The following is a 21155-nucleotide window of genomic DNA, read 5'->3' as shown; positions in this document are numbered from 1 at the left end:
TCCTGCGCCATCCGAGCAGGAATCGATGGATCTGCTGTACACTGTGTGTTTCAGAAGTAGCCTTAAAACAACAAGTGAAGTAACTCATAATGTAACATATTAAACAGTGAGCTGCTTCCCTGGGGCTGCAGTGGATTTGCTGACTTCCTGGGCCAGGCCTGAGTGCACTTTACTGAAGAACAGAACAGCCAGTCTGAACTGATGACACGCCCTTATCATTAAGGAAAGAACCCGTATATATTCCATCATGTTTTTTCTACTTGGAATAAGTAGGCATCTGATTTTAATTTAGGGAACAATACACAAATTTCTCCACATTATACTTATTCCCACTGACATTTATTAGAGAAGTAACTGTTGGTTGGATCATGGTTCTTCATTTGGAGTTACTGGTTTTAATCACACACTCTGGGATTTTAAATGAAGATTTGGGGCATGTTACCTCCTAAGGGCCCTTTCAGCTTCGTGGTCTGTTAATTAAGCTTAATGTCAGGAATCTCACCTGGTGTTTATTTTCCTTTTATGATAATCCTGCTGCCTGAATGAAGGGGACACTTTCTTCCCAGTTCAAGAGTGCTGACCGCCCCAGGATAAGGGATTTCCCTGATTCTTAAACACTGACCGCTACCAGCTGCCACGTCTGAGCGCCTGTGTGGGCCCTCTCCTGGCAAGGACGCTGTGGCCTCTGCCCGGCTGTGATTGTGGTTCCCCCTGGATGGTGGGGCTGGTGGGGCTGGTGGAGCAGAGCCGCTGTGGGTGCGGCTCCTTGTCTGTGCTCCCTGCCAGGCTTCAAGGACTGTCTGACTTTGCTTTCTGTCCCCAGAGCACAGGCTTGGAGTCTTCCTCTGCTCTGATCAGGAGAGGGCGAGCTCCAGGCTGAGGCACCGTGTGTTGGCTGTAGGGTCCTGCAGCCCGGTCTCTGTCCTCCCTGCCCCCTAGGCAGAGCCCTGGCAGCCCCTGAACAGCAGGAAAGACCTGGAAAACAGTCTGTTTTCCTTCTTCCCTGCTGTCTGTTCTCACCCTGGGTCACCACCCTGTGTCCGGAGCCCCGAAGAGCATGTGCTGTTTGGGGGCAAGTGTCATCCTCGTTCACGTTCCTGCTCGCTGCCCTAGTGTCTGCTGAAGAAGTCTGGCATGTCAGAGACTTTAGTTTAGCCTTGGTTGTGAGATAATGATCCTGACAGAGATAACTGAGTTGGGTTTGTTTCTCCCCTGGATCCTGAACCCTCGCGTCTGTCACCCTGTGTGCATCTCCCATGTGTCCTTTGCAGTTTTCCCGCGTCTGCTGTCGATGACACAGAGTCCAGACCTACACACTCGGCACGGGGCTGTGCTCGCCTGCGCAGAGGTCGCCCACAGCCTGTACACACTGGCTGTGCAACAGGGCAGGTAGGAGCTGGGGCACAGCTGGGGCCCTGTCCACGCGCCCCTTCCTTTGTGCCGGTGGCATGGTCTCCAGGGGCCCTGTGCTCCTGACGATGTCTGTCAGTGGTCCCCTGTCCTCTCTGGGGGACCCCACCTCTCTGAGCTTCTCCTGTCACCTCGCTCTTTCTGAGGTAAACAGATTGTAAAAGCAAAGACACGTTTTCAGAGTTTGTGTTGAGTAGCTCGTATATTCAGTATTCTTTGTTCATTTATCACTTTCAATAATTTAAAATACCAGAGAATATAAATTTAAAAGTGTCTACCAGGAGCCTTTTCTGCTGGCTCAGTTAGTATAAATAACAATAGATACGAGGCGTGGGGTTGCTGAGAAGGTCTGAATGTTGAGAATGTTTTGTGAAGCAGCTGCTTCGTCTTCCTACTTGATTTTCCACCTGACTTTTCCTCAAAGGCAAAAGCTCGGAGCACACTGTGATATCTGTGCTGTGGTTCTTGGACTCCAGCTTGGGGAAAACTGTATTTTAAGTGGCTTCCTGTCCTTCGAGGTGATTTCCTGGGGACACAGTGATAGCAGGTCCGAGTTGACCCTGCTTCTCTCCCCGCAGTCCATTTGAATGACGTCTGTGAGGGGGTGAAATGGCACCTGTGGGCTTGGCCGAGGACCTGGCGTTTATGGAATCCTCTCCTGGTGCAGCTGTGCAGGACTCACCTAATCCCCTGGCAGTGCGTGTGACAACACGTTTCTCCCCAGGGAAGGCTAGAGAGACCGGCCCCCGGGGGTTTTTTGGGGGCTGGTCGTGTGGGTTCTCTACCTGCCATAAACCCAAATCCCAGACTCCCAGAAGAAATCAGGTTTCAGCATAATCCATGTGGTTTGTGCAACCAGTCTGGGCAGTTAGGGGATGGGGAGAGCCCTCCCGAAATCCAGGTTTCTGGGTGCTGAGCAGGCCTGTCCAGGGCGGCAGTGAGGCCACTGGCTGCAGGGCCCTGACCGCAGCCTCAGCCGCTGTACTCTTTTCCAAAGCAGGTCACAGGGCACCTGGGAGCTGGGCTGCTCCCCGTCTCGGGGCCGCAGATTCTTCCCGAACGTGGGGTCCCCGCTCTCAAGCAGGCGCCTCATCACAGCTCTGTCTCTATTGTCTGCTAACCGCTGCCTGAGAAGGTCTTCCGTCTGCCCCCTTGAGTGGATGTACCTTGAGGGATGCCCCTGCAGGTGCTTGCGGGCTGGGAGCTGGCGGGCCACCAGGCCTGCATGCGTGTCTCCCTGACACTGTCCCAGGACCTCACACGTTGTGTTTGAACTCCCGCAGGCCCGTTTCGGACTTCCTAGACGAGAAGGCCGTGCAGGGCCTGAAGCAGATCCACCAGCAGGTCAGTGTGCAGCCTCTGGGGCGCCCCTCTTCTAGGTCTCCTGGTACCTGGGGCCTGCCTGCCCCCAAGCGAAGCCCCGAGGGTCAGTCCTGGGGCTGTGGTGCAAACCCTTGGGGTGAGCTCGGGCTCTTCTGTGTGGCCAAGTGTCCTCTGCTGTACATTGCACAGCACCCGCCTCTCATCTAGTCCTGCTGTGCAGCCTGGCCACCCTCCTCGCTCGGGGCGCGTCCTCACGCAAGGGCAGGTGGGCAGTGGCACACAGAACAAGCACAAAGGCCTTGCACCCCCAGCTGTGCCTCCACGGTGGGGAACCCCGAGTCTGAAGTCACATCCAGGGTTTGTGTATGCACTTCTCTGGGGAGGAGGTGTGTGCATTTTTCTGGGTTTTTGAGATTCTCAAAGGCTTCTGTGAGTCAAAATTGGTGAAGTATGAACTGTAGGTCTTAATGTTATAGGAAAACTGGGAAGTCACTCTTGAGATGTTAAACGGCTTTACTGTTTGTTGTTCTGAGTAGAGTTTTGTTTTCTTTAAGATTTAGCTCTTTATGTAATAATTCACCATTTTGACGTCTTTCCCTCCTCATCCTCTTGGTGCCGTTAACTTTCTTTTCCATTTTGGCAAAACCGTACCGTCTGTTTAGGTGCATTTCTCACCTTTAGAGTGGAGTCTGGTGCTCACCTGACACTGTCAAGCCGGGCTGACGCCGTGTGACGCAGGAGGCGGTTCAGTGCGGGGACCGTCCCCCGTCCTCGGCTTCCTTTTTCTGTAGAGCCTGGGTAATAGTGGAACCTACTTGCTTGAGTTTCTGTGAGAATTAAAGAATGCATTTGGAGAGTTGAGTGGAGTTGCTGGCACAGCATGAACATTCAGTGAGTGGTGGCTGGGATGGTAGTTAGTGGTGATGCTGTGAATGGCTTCTCTGAGCTCCTTGCAAGGAGAAGGACCGTTAGGGTTAGTTTACTGCCTGAGGGGCTGTCGGTGGGGCAGGTCCGGGTACCCAGGCCCCCCTCACTGGCTGGCAACCCTCTTCCTCCCCTCTCTGACCCCTGGTTTCTCTTCCAGGTGAGGGAAGGAGGGATCTGGGCTGTTGTGAGGATTAAACGTGGTAATGCACGGTGGGTCTTAGTGAGGGAGGGGCTTGTTAGTGAGGTGCTCTTGGAGAGTGGAGGGGCTCCATCAGCCCCTCCTGGGAAACACCCACCTGTGTGTTTCTTTTTGTTATCCTTTTGATGCTTGTTATATACCTGCTGTGTTATTTTTTAAATCCTAGTAATTTAAATAACTAACTTTCAATTCTTTATTTTTAGCTTTATGATCGTCAGTTATACAGGTAAGCTTTACACACCTGAAGTTTTATGTTTTGTGAAGAAAATATTGGGCCCCTAGTCATGGGTGTCTCCCGAGTGGTCCTGGCCAAGTTGCCTGTGCTTGTCCTATTTGAGGGGGTGAAGAGCCATGAAAGACCTGGTTGGATTCTGAGCTTCACTGACGACGTGGTGAGAAGCTTGCTCATATTTGACTGTGGAGTCTGACGGGGCTGGTGGCTATGGACAGTCCACCTGCAGCAGCGGCACCACCTGGATCTGCCTTCTGCCCTTTGCAGTGGGTCCTCTCAGCCCTGGTGGCTGTGGTCTGCCCTCTGAATGTCATGCGGATAGAGCCATTCTGTGGAGCCTTGGGGTCTGGTCTTTGTCACTGAGCGTGCTGTTTCTGAGATTCACCTTGTGGTTGGCGTACAGTGGTGTGTTCTTTTGTAGTGCTGTGTGGTGGTCTGTGGCATGTGTGCTTGGTGTGTTTATCCGCTCGCTAGATGATGGGCATCTGGGTTGTTGCAGCTTTTGGCTTCTTCGGGATAAAGCTTTTGTGAACATTGGCATACGAGTCTTAGTGTGGACGTGTTGCTGGGTCATATGGTTCAGTGTGTCTAAGGTGTCCTCATCAGTGCTGGGCGTGGGCAGCCTTAAGGTGGGGCTGATCCTTGGGTGTGGAGTAGTTCATCACCACTTTAGTTTGCATACCTGGGGCCTGGTGACCTTGACACCTCCTGTGTGGACTGGCTGTCCTCCCTCATCTGTGAAGTGACTGTTCAGATCTTTTGCTCATAAAAAATATCTCATGCTCTGTAGTCTTCTTACTAAGCTGTCAGCACTCTTGTCATGTTCTGGACACGAGCTCTTTGTAGACAGGTGATTTGTCAGAATTTTCTCCCAGACTGTGGCTTGCATCTCGTTTTTCTTGTGTTTTAATGTAAAACAGTGCAGGGCAGTGGACGTCAGCCTGTTCTTGTTTGACGTGTTTTCATTTTGGCCGATCTCCCTGCCTCCAGCTTTCCTGGCAGGCCAGGGCCTGCTGTGACCTCCCCGCCCAGGGTGGCTGGGGCCACACGGGGGCTTCTCTCAGAGGTTGCTTAGGTGACCTCACAGTTAGCTGGCGTCACCCTCTGCTGATTTGGATCTGGTCTCAGTCGGTGCTTATAATTTAAACTTGATCTTCTTTAAGTCTGCATCCCCTGCCTTACTTCAGAATCCCTTTTCGGGATGAGTCTGCCCGTGGTCAGTTTGCTCACTGATGGTCAGACCTGGCCACCGCTCGGACCTCCTTGCGACCAAGTGGGCGCGTAGGTGCGATCGGCTCCTCTGCATCCTGCAGCGCCTCCAGGATGTGGGCCACGTCTGTCAGGACCCTCCGTGGCCTCCGTGGTCGGTGTGGAGACGGGCCGAGGTCTCAGGGCTTTTTGGGGGTGTCTGTTCCCTGTTTAACTGTCCTTCCCTTAGGGGCATCCTGCAGGTGATAAACTCTGCTGAGTGAATCTCCTCCTGGGTGGATGAGGCCTGGTGTAGACCTGAACCAGTGGGCGTGGCTCTGCCTCCCGGTTCCTGCTTCCTGGATGGAGGCCTGGAGGGGGTTCCCATGGGGAGGCCCGTGGGCTGCTGTTCCACTAATGCTGCTGCTTTTCATCTGTTTTAACAGAAAGAAAGGAGTGACTCACTTCCCCTTACATAAAAACATGTTCATTTGTTTCTGGTGAAACGGCTTGAACTCCACGGGACTAACCAGGGATGAGGCAGGCAGTGAGCTGTGTGCGGAGGGCCACCGACCACCCCAGGGCCATTGTGCTTATGTTGTGTGCGTGTGCGGCTTTCTTTGGAGCTGAAGGCTTCTAATGAAATCCGTTAGCATCTTACAAATTCCAAATGCACATCTGCTCTTTGCCTTTGAATTTTCTTTTCTAGTGATAAATCTCAAAAATAAATAGAAAATAACCCCATTCAGTGAGGCCAGTGTAGGAAGATAATGCATGTGGCCTCTGGTGCAACAGAGGCCCTCTGGGTGGGACAGGCCTGGGTGCCTCAGCAGTGTTTGTTCACGAAGTGTGACTCCCACACAGGTCTTGGCCAGAGGCCCTGGCAGTGACCACAGAAGGGGGGGGCGTCACAGGGCCCCATAGGACCAGGCCAGAAGGCTCTTGCCGGGGCTTGAATGCGAGGTGTCCAGTCCTTCTGACCTTGAAGATCCAGCTTAGCCCCGTTATTTCCTTGGACTATTTTCTTATTGTGAGTTTGGGGGTCCCCAAGACCACCTTCAGGCCCAGTGGCTTGCTGGTGGGAGGACTCAGAACTCAGCAGAGCCACTATGCTTGTGGTTATGGCTTATTGCAGTGAAAGGATACAGATTAAAATCAGCAACATAAAAGGCCCACAGCACAGAGTCCAGGATAGACCAGGCACCAGCTTCCTGGGTCCCTTCCCTGTGGAGTCACGCTGAATCCTCCCTGTGACCACTCATGACACATGCACAGCTATTGCCACTCAGGGAGGGTCTCCACCACCCCTACCTCCCCCCGCCTCCAGGCCTTGGCATCCAGGGTTTCCATTGGGTTGAGCTGAATCCCTGTGACCTGAGGCCTCACCATAGATGGCACCAGTGTAGACCTTCCAGCAGGGCCCCGGGCCCAGGTAAACAGAGGATCCTGTCAGGCAGAACCTTCTAGGGGCTGGGAGGTCACCTCCCACATCTGGGACAAAGCTCCAGACCCATCCTTCCTTGGCCCTCACCTCCAGGAAGCGGCCTTGGCTGTGGAAATAAATCCTCTGTCCTTGAAGGGGACCCCTTAGGTCTGCCTAGCGCTAGAGCTGTGTGTCCCATGTGCCCTGCAGATCCCTCTGCACTGGCAAAAGGATTGGAGCATCCCGTAGGTTCTAACAAGCTGATGGGGCTGCCCCGTGACACCCTGGGGTGGTCAGTGCTGGCTGGCCGTGTGGGATTGTGCTTGGAGGACCTCTGCGTGCGGTTAGAGCTCTGAGCACTCGCTGTGTCCAGCAGGTTGGAAGGAAAATTCCCTGTTGGGGAGGGGCAGGAGGGTGAGGACTCCTGGCCAGGCTGCCTGGTGCTCCTGTCTCACTGGGAATGCCCGAACTCTCAAACCCAGCAAGTGCTTCCCGTCAGCAGGCCTGGAGTGCTCGGGGGAGCCCTCGTTGAATTTCCTGTGACACTTGAGTTCATGGCAGCCTCATTGCTTGTGATGGCCGCCTCCCAGTCCCTGCATGTCACCTGATAGTGTCAGGCCCTCCTGCAGGAGTGGTGACAGGCCTTCATTTGCAGAACAGAAGCGTGAAAGTCTTAATCTTAAAGAAATGTGAACTGTGGGTAAATGGAAATGGCAGCTCACGTAGTGGAGGGAGATGGATCTGGATCTTGGAGGGAAATGTGAGGTGCATGTGGGATTTGCACCAGCCCCATGCTCTGGTTCCCTGGAGGGTGTGCTCCTGCCCCTCTGTGAGTGAAGCAGTCAGCCCTTGGGAGGCCGCCCGGTGTCCTGGGAGCTGTGGCCGTGCGGCCCCAGGGGTGCCCGGGCCCCTTGGTCTCTTTGGGGCCTCCACTTGCTTTCTCAGCGATCTGAATGACGTTGGGAACTGTGTTCTCTTTGGCAGACTGTGCTTGGAAGTCTTCCTGGGAAAGGGCATAGCAAGGACTGATTTTCTCTAACCCCCAACATTTTATCTTGAGGGATTATGGGTCTAAATAAAATGAGTGCAGTGAATACCTGTTCACCTTTCCCCCATTATTAATAACATTTTGACTGTTTGTTTTATCTCAGCTAGTGTGTGTGTGTCTCTCTCTTTATATGTGTTTCATTTCTCTTTATGGAAAGTAAGTTGCGGGTATGTTGCTTCCTCTTTAAAACTTGAGAAAGCAGAGACTTTGTCCTGTGTAACCATGTACAACCAGTGTCCCCACCACATCCAGGAGAGTCGGTGTGACCTCAGTGACTTGTGAACGTAGGTTTCTTCAGGTCATCTTCAAATGCTCTCCGTAGCCTTTCCCCTTTGAACTAGGACCTGCTCAAGTTCAAGTACTGTGTTTGGTGTTATTCAGTCCCCTCCGTTTTTGTTTTTCATGATACAGTCTCTTTTTAAGAGTTCAGGCCAGTTGTGTTGTGTAACATTCCACATTGTGGGTTTGCTGGATTGTTCCCTGATGGTTGGACCTGGCTTACCCATGGCATGGCTGGCGTGGCTGGTATGGCTGGCGTGGACCCTGGTGTTGCCTGTGAAGGGGCTGTGCCAGTGCGCTTGTCCCCTAGTAGAGACGCTGAGTTGATCCCTGGGTTCAGGGATGACCTCCAGAAGGTCAGACGTGCCCGTGAGTGAGGTGTGTCCCCTTGCAGCTAGCGGCTGACCTGAGGCGGTGGCTTTGAGATGTGTGGATCCCTGGTGTCCAGTGCCTGCCTGCCTGGCCTAAATCAGTCATCGCTCTGCGGCCTGCCAGAGGGTGCCTGGCTGATTCCCTCATTCGTTTTCCGATTTGTCTGGCGAGAGCAGCGTAGCTCCCCACTCCCACCCTGCTCTCTTTGTAATGTATCACTATAGACTCATGGGTCCTCCCCGCCCCCCAGTACGTTGTAATCCAGGAACATCATTGTTATTCTTTCTGTTGCTCAGGCTGTCCCGTATTTGACCCATAGGAGCCTGTTTAAATGAACTCCTGTGTCATTTTCACATGATTCACTTAGTCTTTGAGCAATATCTTTTTAAACCTCTTTGTTTCTATTAATTTGCTTTCTGTTCCTGTCTTCATTGATTACATTCAGTGCAGTTTTTATTTTCAGATCTGTGTTTTTTATTTCTTGAGGTTCCATTCGTGTCTTCCTTATGCCTCAGTCTCTCTCCTCCTCTCCTTGGACATGTGCAGAAACTAAAAGCTGTTCTGACCCCGCGAGTTCATTCCGTCGTCTTGGGTGCTTCTGGGTCTGGTTGTATGGACTGGTTTTCTTGGAGCTGTGGGTCGTGTTTTCCTGGTAGTTCTGTTGGGTGCCAGGCTTTGTGGTATTTTTGTCGCTGGGCACCGGCTGCTGCTTTCTGGTGGTGTTTGGTTGGTGGGATCGGTTGAATCCTTTCAAGCCCTGTTCTGAAGGCCTGACGGGGCCAGAACAGTCTGACCGGCTGCCGAGGCGGCCCTTCTGAGGGTTCTGCTGACGCCTCGTGCGTGACCAGGCCTGTGCTCTGGCTCACGGGGGCTTCCTCCCGCCCGTATGGGTTCCTGCAAGTGCCCTGCCTTCTCCTTAGGAGCATTTCTCTCCTCTCAGGCTCAGGTAGTTTCTTTTTTCGCATATGCAGCTCGAGGTCAGCGCTGTCTGGGCTGCTCCCCAGCCCCTCAGATTTCAGCCGCCTTGGCCTCCCCACCTTCCAGCTCAACCTCTTGACTCCACAGGACAGGCGGCTCCGCTGGGCTTCACTGCTGGGCCTCTTGGGCTCTGGGACTTGTCTGCTCCCTCCCTCCTGCCAAGACCTCTGTTTTTCGGCATCTGAACCTTTGTTTATTTCATCCAGTTTTCTATTTATTTAAGGCAGGAGGGCAAACTCGAATCCTGTTCCTCTACCTGGGCCAGGAGGCCGTCTCATAAATTTCCTACCTTCTCCCTGGAGTGTTTCTTGGATTCACGTCCACCAGTTTCCCGTTGTCAGCGTCTGGGGTCAATCAGGGTCCAGACGGGCGGCATTTCCTCTCCCCAGTCCTGCTGGATGATGATATCTTTCTAGTGCCTTAAGTTCCTTTAGTTTTTACAAAGTAAGAGTTGAACAGTATTTGGGATTTGTTATATGTGATTGTGTGATGTGATTAGCACCAGTGATTAGAGTCTCCAGTAAAAACTGAAAATCATCTAGAAGGCGGTCACAGCACATATTTTCGTAAAAAGTAGTTCATACTTCCAACAACAAATGCAACTATTTAACATCATAATACTTTTTGGAGCCTGAAGTTACATTTTTTTCTTGCTGAGGATATTTTATGTTGTTTTGCGTAACAGGAGATTTAACCCTGAATGTTTTCATTGCTTTTCAGGGGTCTGGGAGGAGAACTCATGAGACAAGCAGGTAGGTCTGAGCCACGGAGGCCGCAGGTGTTGGGTTGTGATCCTTTTTTCCCACCGTTGAGGGAAGACAAAAAGTCCTAAGGGCATTTACTTCATTGCTTTCAACACTGGGAAGTTCCCTGATGGGCCCCTTTGCGGTGACAAGTGGCGGGGTGGTTTTCTGGCCAGAGTTACCGTGGAGGTGTACCTGGCCCGCACACGGTAAGCCCGGGGCTACTTGCCCAGCCCACTGCTTCTCCTGTGTGTGTTCACTTGAGGCTCTAATTTTCAGCTTCTGTGGGTTTTGATATATTTCAGTAGCCATGGGACTACTGGTGGCTGGGGTGGGATGGGTGAGAAGGGGATGATAAAGTTAGGGATGTTGAACGTTGCCATCTTTCCCCCTCTTCAATACGATATTTAAATGTAACTGTAGAGCAAAGAACAGTTTTTAAGATTATATTTAAATGTTTGCAGGGAACTCAAGAGATGCCAACATGTAAATACCTAGATTTCTCGAAGCCTTTTCAGCTAAACCTACTAGAAAACCCAGGACTCTGCGCTTAATCAGGCTCCGGGTCAGTCCTGGCCCCATGGTGGGCCAGGGTCCAGGAGAGCCCCTCACCCAGGGAGGGGGAGGGCGGGTGGGGGTCAGTTGGTGTCAATGTGACAGACGTGCCAGCATTCTGGGGTTGCAGGGGGTAACCACAGAACGTGTCTGCTTGGCCAGGGACGCGGGCTGGTCGGCACGCCAGAGGGCAGGTGGGGCAGCATCTGCAGTCCTAACTGCGCCTGCCTGTCCCCCTCCCGCCAGGCTGAAGTCGTTCGTTGGGATCAGCCCAAGCTCTTGAGTCCCCTGGCCTTATCTTCTGGACCCTTTGGTGCATGTGGTGGTTTGTTTCCATCCTGGGACCATCCCCTTCTGGAGCATTCCACCCTGCCAGTTCCCACTGTTGCTTTTTGATCTTCCCGTGTGCCCCTGCCTGTCCCTCTGCCCCTCCAAGAGTTCATGTCTGCCAGTGGCCACTTGTCCCTGGGAAGGGGGTTAACGGGGTCCCTTACTGCTCTCAGTTGTCCCAAATCCTCTTCCTCACAAAGAACTGCTGGCTTGCTTCTTCTGCCCCAGTCCTTGCTTGGGATTCTCAGTTTCGTTAGGAGGAGAGGTAGTGTGCAGGTCCTCGGAGGCGCTGCAGAGACAGCCTCGCTGAGCTTCTGGACACTCCCTGTACTCAGACCTTGGCTGGTCTGCAGGCCAGGAAGGTGGTGCCTGGCCAGGCTCTGCTGCAACCCAGCTGCAAGGCCCTCCCCACAGCCCCCCACCACCCGGAGCTCCTGCTCTGATCTTCGTGCCCAGCCTGTGCATATTCAGGGCCCAGTGGCCACGGTGACTTCATGCAGGTCTGGCACGTCACACCTCCGTCCAAGGAGGAGCGGTGTGGCAAGTGGAGTCCCGAGGGAAGGGATGGCCCTGGCCGGTGGGAGGGTGTTGGGGTTCAGAGTGGTCACCAAGCTGGAGAGTGCTGGGCCTCTGGGCGGCCAGGTAGTTCCTTTGGCAGGGGGCAGGGCGTGTGTGGGGTGAGGCCTGGGTAGGACCGAGCACGGGAGCCAAGAGTGCAGTGAGGGCGTGTGGGCAGGGTCTCCCCCAGCCACAGCTGTCACAGAGCTCCTGACTGTACTGTGGCCTGGCAGCGCACTGTCTGCCCAGGACTGCTCCACATGTCTTGAGTCAGACCACACAGGAGATGCATTCCCACCTGAATGTGGGAAGAAGTCCTGGGCTCCTAGGAGCAGCGTGAGAGGCAGTGTCATTAACAGGCCAGTCCACCGTGCACAGGCTTCTTGTCTCTGCCACTGGGGACCAACCGGTATTTGTGACTTGACGGCAGACAGGAGTGGTGCTGCTGGGTCCAGAACACAACAGGCCTGACCAGGGCCATGTGTGTGGGTCTGTGTGGGGGTGCACACACCTTCAAGGGGCAAGCCAGGGATGCAGGGTGACCCCAGCAGCACAGATGACGGGGCCCCTCAGCAAGAAGGGGAAGTGAAGCCGGAACGACTTCACGGGAAGCCAGACGTCTCAGGAGAGCAGGGGTTGGCTGAGTCAACGAGCTTGAGGACTCATTGTGCACTGCCCAGGTTGTGAGCAGAGATACCTGGGGCTGCCCTCCTGGACCCACAGATGTCAGAGCCAAGGCCACCTCGGGTACGGAGTGAGGAACTGGGACGGGAGGCAGTGGGTGGGGAGCTGAACAGAGGTCCCTTCTAAAAGCGGTCCAGATGCTCGATTCTGGACGAGGCCTGTGGGGCCTTGTGTTCCGGTTCATTATTGTCGAGTAAGGCACAGGCTTCCCTAAGGTGTCTTCAAGGGATGTAGTTTGCTTTTTTGGTGATTCTCTTTATGAATGTGAGGAGGGAAGCACAGACATGTTGTAGAAGTCCACAAAACGGCACTAGGAAAGCCTGATTTCAGTTCCCGAGATGATTCCTAGTGGAACTGGCCAGTCTCAAGGATCTGAGAGGCCTCACCTTGTTTACGGATGGACTGCTGGTGACTCGGTGCAGGAACCCCCGTGTGAGCCCCCGACCACATGCAGGCCTTGCTGAGGTCTGGGGCGTGAGTGGACGGGAAGGCCCGAGCCTGGTGCACAGGGCCAGCTGACCTCCTGGTGTTCTGGCCACTACACCGACCCGACCCGGAGGGACCTGCCTGAGGCCCGTGTCTCTCGCCTCCTGCCTGCCCTCGGGGACTTCTCTGCTGGGAGGTTTGTTTCCTCCGTGTCAGCTCAGTGTTCTCATGGGTTTGACGGGTGTCGCTTGGGGCATGGACTCTGGAAGCATGAGCTGGTTTATGCCGGCTGACATTCAGACTCTGAGTCGCTCCCCTGCGTGTCATCGACAGCTCGTGATCTGCAAGCCGTTTCTGGGTTTTTAGGGGCTTGGCCTGGGGTGGGGTGCAGGGCGTCTGTTTTTGTGTTGAAGCAGTGACTTTGCACAGAAGCCATCGCTCACAGTGAAGAGGAAATAAAAAGATCACCCATCATCCCAGCAGTTGGGGACAGCCACTGTTTCAGGGATTCCTTCAAGGTGGTTGTTCCTTCCTTATCAGTTCATGTCTCAGGAAGTTGGGGTCATGTTGCATGTAGCCTCCCACGCCAGCTGGGTGAGCTGCTCACGGCTGCAGAGTGCTGCGGCTGCGTCGCCCCGCCACCCGTCACAAACATCGTCAGAGCTTGGGAGAACTGCCTTCTTAGGACAGGGAGCGAGTGCCAGAAAGGATGTGCACTCCTGAGCCGTTCCTGGACCGCTGCTGCGTGCTTCCCAGAGTGTGCCGCCAGCCCGGCAGACAGACGGAAGGGGAGGATCAGGGACTGGCCACCTCGCGTTACTTCTTCTTGGGGACGGCGCTGGGAAGATTTGAGGCTGAGTGGCCACTCCCCGCACATCCTCAGCTGTGTCTTATTGGCTGTTGAACCCATCTGTTGAATTCTTAATTCTTGTGTGTCTGTCTTTCATAATTTCTATTTATCTTTCATAGTATCTGTATTCTTGTCATGGTTTTCCGTCATTTCTTTCACCTCTTTGAATACGATAAGCACAGTTTATAATCTCTCTAAAAAATACCATCATCTAGTCCTTCTGTGGTTCTGTTTGTAAAGGCCTGGATGTTGGGTATGAAAAATTACAGCAGTACTTTGAGGCCTAGAAACGTCTCCTCTCCCAGAGAGCCTTTACCTTTACTTCGGGCCAGACGTGGGGGATTCAGTGCTGGGCTTCAGCGAGGTGACCCAAACTTTACACTTACTTCTAGGGTGTGGTTCTTTGGATTCAAACCCCCCTAGAAGCCCTGGACTCCCAGATTTGTACCACCACCACCCCTTTGAGGCTCCTAGACGCTGTGGTCACCGTCCTGGATTTTAGTGCCTCCTCCGGGGCCCCTGATACAGGTCAAGGAGAAGCTGCTCTCCTCACTGGGCCTTCCCTCCCTTGCTGGCTCAGCAGTGACTCCGAGCACTTACTGTTTGATTTTAATTTTGTCCAGTGTTTTAAAAATGTCTTAGCTGTGGGGTGGTCTATATTACCTAGTGTGTTCGTTTTTTCAACCTTTTATTTTGAAATAATTGTCAACTCACAGGAAGTTATAAAGTCGGTACATAGAGCTCTTTGCTGCTTTCACCAGCCTCCCCTGGTGACAGCATCTTAGGGTATCACGTCAAAGCCGTGAAGTCAATGTTGGCATCCTCCCCGCTAAACAGACAAAGGACCCCGCTCGGCTTTCAGCAGTTTTCACGTGCGTCCGGGTTTCTGCAGCTGCACTCACAGGAGTCCAGCCAGCACCGGTGGGGGTGCAGGACTGCCCCCTGCGAGGCCTCCCGCTGCCCCTGCTTCATGCCCTCCCTGTCCCTCGGGCAGCCACTGATCTCTGCTTGCCCCTGTACTTTGCCATTTCGAGCACGTTGTGTAGATGGAGTCTCATGGTGTCCCCTTTTGGAGGCTGACTTCGTCCATAAGTGTAATGGCCCTGAGACCCATGCAGACAGTTCATGTGCTCATAGGTTGTCTTTCTTGTCTCCTTGTCTGGTTGCATCAGAGTTTGTTTTAACCCTTTGCCCATGAAAGGACATTTGGGCTGATTCCAGCGTTTGCTACTGTGAATAAGGCTGCCAAGAACGTTTGCATACAGGTTTTTCTGTGAACATAACTTTTCATTTCTCGGGGATAAATGCCCAAGAGTCATATGGTTACGTATATGTTTCCTTTTGTGAGAGACTGCCAGACTCTTTCCAGAGCGTCTGCACCATTTTACGTTCCCACCAGCGATGTGTGAGAGAGTTCCAGTTCCTCCACATTGTCACCAGCACTCGTTATTGTCACTGTTTTTAACCTTGGCGGTCCTAGTAGGCTTGTGGTGATATTTCATTGTGGGTTTAATTTCATTTTCTTAACGGGTGGTGATGCTGAACATCTTCTCATGTGCTGTTTTTTTCTTTTTTTTTAACTTGATAAAGTACATTTAAAGATCATATGCTGGGAGAATATCCAAGAAAATTATTTTTAATAATAATGAGGCTTGGATTCTCCAGTGCTTAACATGTCCTGTGAACTGCTCTGTTCAAAGCAGAATGGCATTTCTTAGGAGCAGGCGAATAGATTGGCAAAATAAAAGAGAGAATCGGAAGTAAAAGCATATATGGGATTTGACATGTGACAAAGAAGACGTGTTTCCAACCTCGGTAAAGAGGGCAGTTTATTGAGTGGATGATGATGTCACAAGGGGCCATGTGGAAGAAAACAAAACTGTGTCCCTACTGCACACATATACAAAACTAAACTTCTGATTAACAGAAACATAACTGATTAACTAAAAACTTCAATATAAAAAAATATAATTTAAAAAACTTTAAAGAAATTTTAGGAGACATTAGAGGATCACGTTGGTCCTTAAAAAAACTTCCTAATTTGGAAGTTTTCAAATCTACACAAAGCAAAGAGAAATAGAGTAATGGGTCCCATGTATCGGGCCCCCAGCCTCAGTGAGCATCAATATTTGCTCCTCTTGTTTTATCTGTTCCCTCAGCATATTCCTACCAGTCCCAACCCCAGAATTATAAAGCAGATGCAGACACTGTGTTGTAGTAACACTGTACTGGTTAGTTCTAACTGGTAAACACTTTTTTTTGTTTTTTAAATTTGTTTCGTTTTGTTTTTGGCTCTTGGCACATAACCATCTAACAGAATTAACAGTAGTTCTGCAGCTAGAAAAGAGCAACAGAAAATAGTTTGTTTAAACGAATATTAAAAGCTTTCATATGGCGGAATAGACCATGTATAAAATTAGTAGACAAAACATAGATTTAGAGGTACAGCAGTTGAAAGGTGAAGTTGTTATTTATAGGCTGCAAAGACTTTTAAAATTGCCAATAGAAGATAAGCAGTCCAGCTGAGAATTGGGCCATGCAGGTAAGTGGACACTTCACCTGAGCGTAGACCCAGATGGGCTCTGAGTTGGTGACGAGTGCCCAGCCTTGTCTGGTCGCTGGGGAGATGCTGATTAGCTCCACGAGGTGGAAGTGTCTCCTCGATCACGTTGGCTATGTCAGGGCTTGGTGGCCCTGCTGCCGACGGGGTCCTCGCTCTGGAGTGTGCCTTGTTAACAGTCTTTTCAGGCTGCTGTGGGCAGTGTCTCTTATGATTAGAAATGTGCAGTCTTCTGCCCTGCAGGGCCACTCCTGGGACTCTGCACCCAAAAGACGTGTAAGGGTGATGGGCAACCTGATGGGCAGGCAGGCAGTCTGTGTGCCGACAGGGATGTGTGTGGCCACCTTGTTTGAAAACTGGAAGGAGAGCTTAGCCCTTCAGGAAATACTGAATAAATTGTTTCACAGCCATCGTGTGGGATGTTACCTATCTACTAAAGAGCGTGGGCTCTCCAGCGGTTGGTTATGTTCTTAGAGAAAAAGAGCAGTTTGGCAGCAGGAGCCCTGTGTGAGGGCCTGTGTCCGTCCTGATTCTGCTGGAACCTCCCGCCTCTGGCCCCCGGGCCCCCTCATGCTGGGCAGGGCCACGTTTGTGGACACAGATAGTGTGAGTCAGGAGCTGTGAGGAGGAGGGATGGTGTCACTCTGTCAGGAGCCTTCCGTGCTCACGCAGACTCTGCAGAGCTGGCTTCCTCATGAGCCTAGCAGCATTTCAGATGATGGCCGCCACCTGTCACTGGGGTCCCTGGGTGACAGTGACAGGCACCCCTGTTGATGCGTGACAGATGTACAGCATGAGCAGGGGGAGCCTTTGTTGCCGTGGACGCTGAGCTTGAGGCTTTGTTGCTGCAGCGTCACCCAGCCCAGCCTGGCCGTGTGGGGTGTCGGTGGTCTGTGACCCTCTGAGCATGGAGGGAGGTGCAGGAGCCATGCTCCAGCTCAGCTTAGTCTCAGGGTCAGGTGGGAGCTCGGTGACAAAGAAGGGGTGGGGGCACAGAGCCGACAGGGAGGTGTGCCTGTGTCCTCTCAGCCTGTGAGGGTCCATGGGGGGGACCCCCACAATGCATGGCCCCCACAATGTCAGCGGTAGTTTTCTATTTTATTTTTCTGTAGTGTTAGATTATTTTCAGCAAATGCAAATTACTTACTCAGTAGGAAGAAACCACTATGCTGTTTCTATTTTAGTGACAAAGGTGGGAGTGCAGAGGCCGCCCTCTGGTTGTGTCGTGAGTGGGCAGCGTGAGGAGTTGTGCGGTCACAATGGGCCGGGGCGCATGGCCTGTCGGCAGGTGTCGGGTGCCGGGCGGTGCGTCGGGCAGGTCAGGTCACTGCAGTAGTCCCCATGGTGGAGCCCCCTTGTTGGCGGGACCATCACGGTGAGGCTGCCAGATGGAAGCTCAGGCATCCTTGCAGTCGTGGCCAGTCAGTAGCTATACTGGCCATGTTCCCACCCACAGAAGTGGTAGTTCAGTTATAAACACGGACACTACATTATTCACAGAGGTGGGGAATTTACCAGAGCTTTGAGTACCGCAGCTCATCTGGGGAGGATCAATGTTACCTCCTCTGACCCCGTCCTGACCCTGGTGCTGACCTGAGACCGGGGCATCTCCTTTGTCTTTGGAGCCCCTGTGCCCCAGGAGAACCTGCTTCTCTGTGGTCCTCACTGGGCAGGTGCCTGCAGTTCAGCCACAGCTCCTGGTAACCTGTGGGTGTTGATGGCCCAGCAGCCAAGTCCTCTGCATTGAGTCATCATTGGGGATTCGTATGGGGGTCAAACCTGCAGCCTCCCTATAGCACTCCCTCGACTGGGTGGGGCTCCCTGAGGGCACCCGCTTGATGCTGCTCCTTGTGGGTCTTGGAGCTACCCCTGAGCCTGGGCCAGGTCTGGTGCTGAGGCCATTCTGAGGGCTTGCTTCCCGACACCAGCACCAAGGCATAGGGTGGGGGGTGTGGGGAGGGGGTTGGTGTTGCAGCTCTGGGCTCAGGTGCAGCAGGGTAGGTGCTGTGATGGGCACTTACGGGGAAGTGACATTGTGTTCATCCTTTTTCTTCCTAGTGTGCATTTTAATAGAAAACTTGTCCCTTTCCAAAATGCCCTTCAGAGGTGACGCTGTGATCGGTAAGTGCCTCTCTTCTCCAGTGATTCATGTTGTGGCCTTTTCTTCCAGAACCACTTCAGCTGAAAAGGTGAAGACCAACCTGTTAGGGTGGATGGGAAAGTTCCATCCTGTTAGAATCCTTGTTTTGAAGTTGCTGTAAGAACCCATTGTAAATAGTGAGCGTCCACCACACTCGCCCCACAAAAACAGAGACTCTCCCTTCTCTTCCAAGGGGTCAAGCTCCTTCCTCAGAGCTGCTGACTGGGGCTCTGCCTGTCACGGCCGTGCCCAGCACCCGGCATTCTCGGCTGTTCCTCTCCCAGATGGATGGTGCAAGCCTGAGGGGCACTCTCTCGCAGGACGAGGGGAGGGCCAGCAGTTGCCACAGCTCTCCCTGGGGGTGGCGGCCAGGCCCCTGTGCAGGTCTGGGAGCCTCTCCACATTCCATGGCACCTGGCCACAGAGAGGCAGTAAGAAAAGCCTCGGGGTCACCTCCACCACTGGGCTGTCCTGGCTCTTTGGTCTGCAGCCTCAGAAGTTCTGTAACTTAAAAAAAAATTGAATAGATGTAGTGTTTGTTCCCAAGTATTGGATCTAATTGAATTGAATGTTTGGGTTTTTATTGGTGAGGGTCTGGAGGGAATGTTTGGGGGAGAGGTACAGGAAAAGACCACCTGAAACCTGAAGGTGTGATAAAAGAACAAAAACTTCCCCACATGACAGTTTTCACATTTCAACAGCGGAAAGAAGACTTTCCCCCTTTAGATGGGGAGGGCGAGGGCCTTTAGAATTTTGTTAGATCCGGAGAATGTGTACCTTAGGTTTCCTCCAGGTTCCTCTCAAAGGTCACCATCTACTTTGACTTGAGAGGTAAAAGAAAATCTGTGTGTTGTTGTTTTTAATTTCATACAAATGTTCTTTACTGACGGAATGAATTTGTCTCTTTGACAGATGGTTGGCAGTGGCTGATAAACGACACCTTGAGAAACCTTCACCTCATTTCAAGTCACTCTCGACAACGGATAAAGGTGTGGGGAGTGAGGGCTTTCTGGCTGTTGCACTGTGTAGAAATAATTACTTATTTTAGTGTTTGTTTCAAAGGGCTGCATGCATTATGAGTCCCTTTTATAGACCAACATGATTGATAAATGCCATAATTACATTTGGAATCCTGGATGATACTGTCTTTGTAATTTATGATCGAGAAAACTAATGCAGCCATTATTTACCAGAATATTTAAATTTTTTATTACTGTTTCTGGCTTTATTAATTATATTTACCTTATAAACATTTTCCCTATACACTCTGTGTCCTGTTGAGTTGTAGAATTTTAGGGTTGGAAGCTCTGTTCGTGATGCTCATGTACTGATGAGCAAACTGCATCCAGAATCATGTCAGCACGTCAACGTTAGTCATTTCGAGTGAGCAAGAGTGAGTGTGTGTGTGTGTGTGTGTGTGTGTGTGTGTGTGTGTGTGTGTCCGTCCCCGTCCCAGTGGCCACTACTGTCCTGCCCCAGGACAGGTGAACTTTGGACTAGCAGCATTGCAACCCCTAACCCCTTGCAGCGATAACAGTCTTGGGTATTGATAATGACTAGGCTTTGATATTGAGGATGAAGGAGTCAAAGTACATATTGGTCTCCCTACAGTTCTCCAGCCTCCTGTGTGTCTCAGCATTTCTGCTGGGTTAATAGAACAAATCTTCAGCCCCCCCTCCCTTTTTTAAAGTAACTTTATCATTCTGTAGAATCCAGGTGCAGTTTTACTAGATGAATTTGAGTTCTTCACAATTAGTGCCTTAGAATTTCCTTTTAAAAACATATTCATAGTTGACTCATACAAGCCATGATCATGGTTTGGTCTGCTCCTTTGATGTGTATGAGGACATCCCTCCCCCAGCACCTCTGCCAGGGCTCCCTGGTTTGGGGGAGCAGCAGGAAGAGCACATGAACCCAGCATTTGCCCCTCACTGTCTGTACGGTCAAGAAAGGCTTAGGTGAGTGACCGTGGAGGCGACGGGCGGGGCCAAGGGTCCTGCGTGCGGTGTGAGCCCCGCACCTGCGCTTTGTCCCTCTCGCTGCCCCACCCTCAGATTGGCCCTTCCTCCTCGTGCAGCCCCTCCTGTTCCCAGCACCCATGGACCCCAACTCCTCTCCAAATGAGGTCTGTACATGGCCCACCTGGGGGCCTTGCCACGTTGCTTCTGGGTGTTTACCACACTTTTCCTTTATTACTTCTGCTGGGAAAGAATAAAATGCCACGTTTTATTGTTACCTGTTCACATTGGAAGACATGGAATTTGCACTGTATGGAGGAAATAATCATTTTCTCTTCAGTGTATTAGTTGCAGAGAATATTAAAGTTATGACCATATGTGACTGATGACCAGCAGATGTACTGGAAAGGATGACGTCATTCAGCCTCTGGGTCTTTCAAACCGAGTCACTGGCCTGGTCGCAGGGCTGCCCGGCTGCTCCTGGGCCGGGAGCCTGCTGCTCACTCACATCTGCTTCGTTTCAGGAGGCGGCTGTGTCGGCCCTGGCCGCCCTCTGCAGCGAGTACCACTCTGGGGAGGCGGACTCCACCGCTCAGGGTGAGTGGGCACCTGCACTCGGCCCGCATCCTCCGCGGCTGGGGTGATGGGTGGTGCCCTGGGTGCCCCTCCCGCTGCAGTGTGGATGGGGCCTGGGTGGGGTGGGAGAGAGCGGGCTCCAGGCCGTGGAGACACCCCCTCCTCCTCAGCCCATCCCACCCTTGCCTGGCGCCCAGAGGGGCTCTCTGCAGGCCACGCGGGGTCCACTTTCCTGGATGTTACCACTTTACGTGTAGAATCAACTCTTACTTATTTCAGCAGTGTTTGCTTAAATTCGGTTTTTAAGTCAGCTTTCCCCTGTTTTGTGCTTTGGAGGCTCCCGTTACCATGGGGGAGCTCCCTGTCTCTGTGGAGGCCGCTCTTTCACCCCGTCCC

At 52.3% G+C, this 21155-nt stretch overlaps 1 protein-coding gene across 1 annotated transcript in view; it reads left to right on the top strand.

Annotated features, from left to right (window-relative positions):
• Positions 1-21155, top strand: part of TBCD (tubulin folding cofactor D) — a 181426-nt gene that overhangs the window by 132532 nt on the left and 27739 nt on the right. Inside the window, exons 20-26 of the mRNA XM_007456808.1 lie at positions 1272-1389; positions 2694-2754; positions 4063-4085; positions 10100-10131; positions 18144-18206; positions 19138-19214; positions 20708-20780. Of these exons, the coding sequence (XP_007456870.1) occupies positions 1272-1389; positions 2694-2754; positions 4063-4085; positions 10100-10131; positions 18144-18206; positions 19138-19214; positions 20708-20780 (447 nt within the window). The remainder of the gene's footprint in view (positions 1-1271; positions 1390-2693; positions 2755-4062; positions 4086-10099; positions 10132-18143; positions 18207-19137; positions 19215-20707; positions 20781-21155) is intronic.

Source organism: Lipotes vexillifer, unplaced genomic scaffold (assembly GCF_000442215.2).
Source record: "Lipotes vexillifer unplaced genomic scaffold, Lipotes_vexillifer_v1.1 scaffold299, whole genome shotgun sequence".
NCBI lineage: Eukaryota > Metazoa > Chordata > Mammalia > Artiodactyla > Lipotidae > Lipotes > Lipotes vexillifer.
Note: the sequence above shows the minus strand (reverse complement) of the source record. Positions and strands in the feature narration are given on the sequence as shown.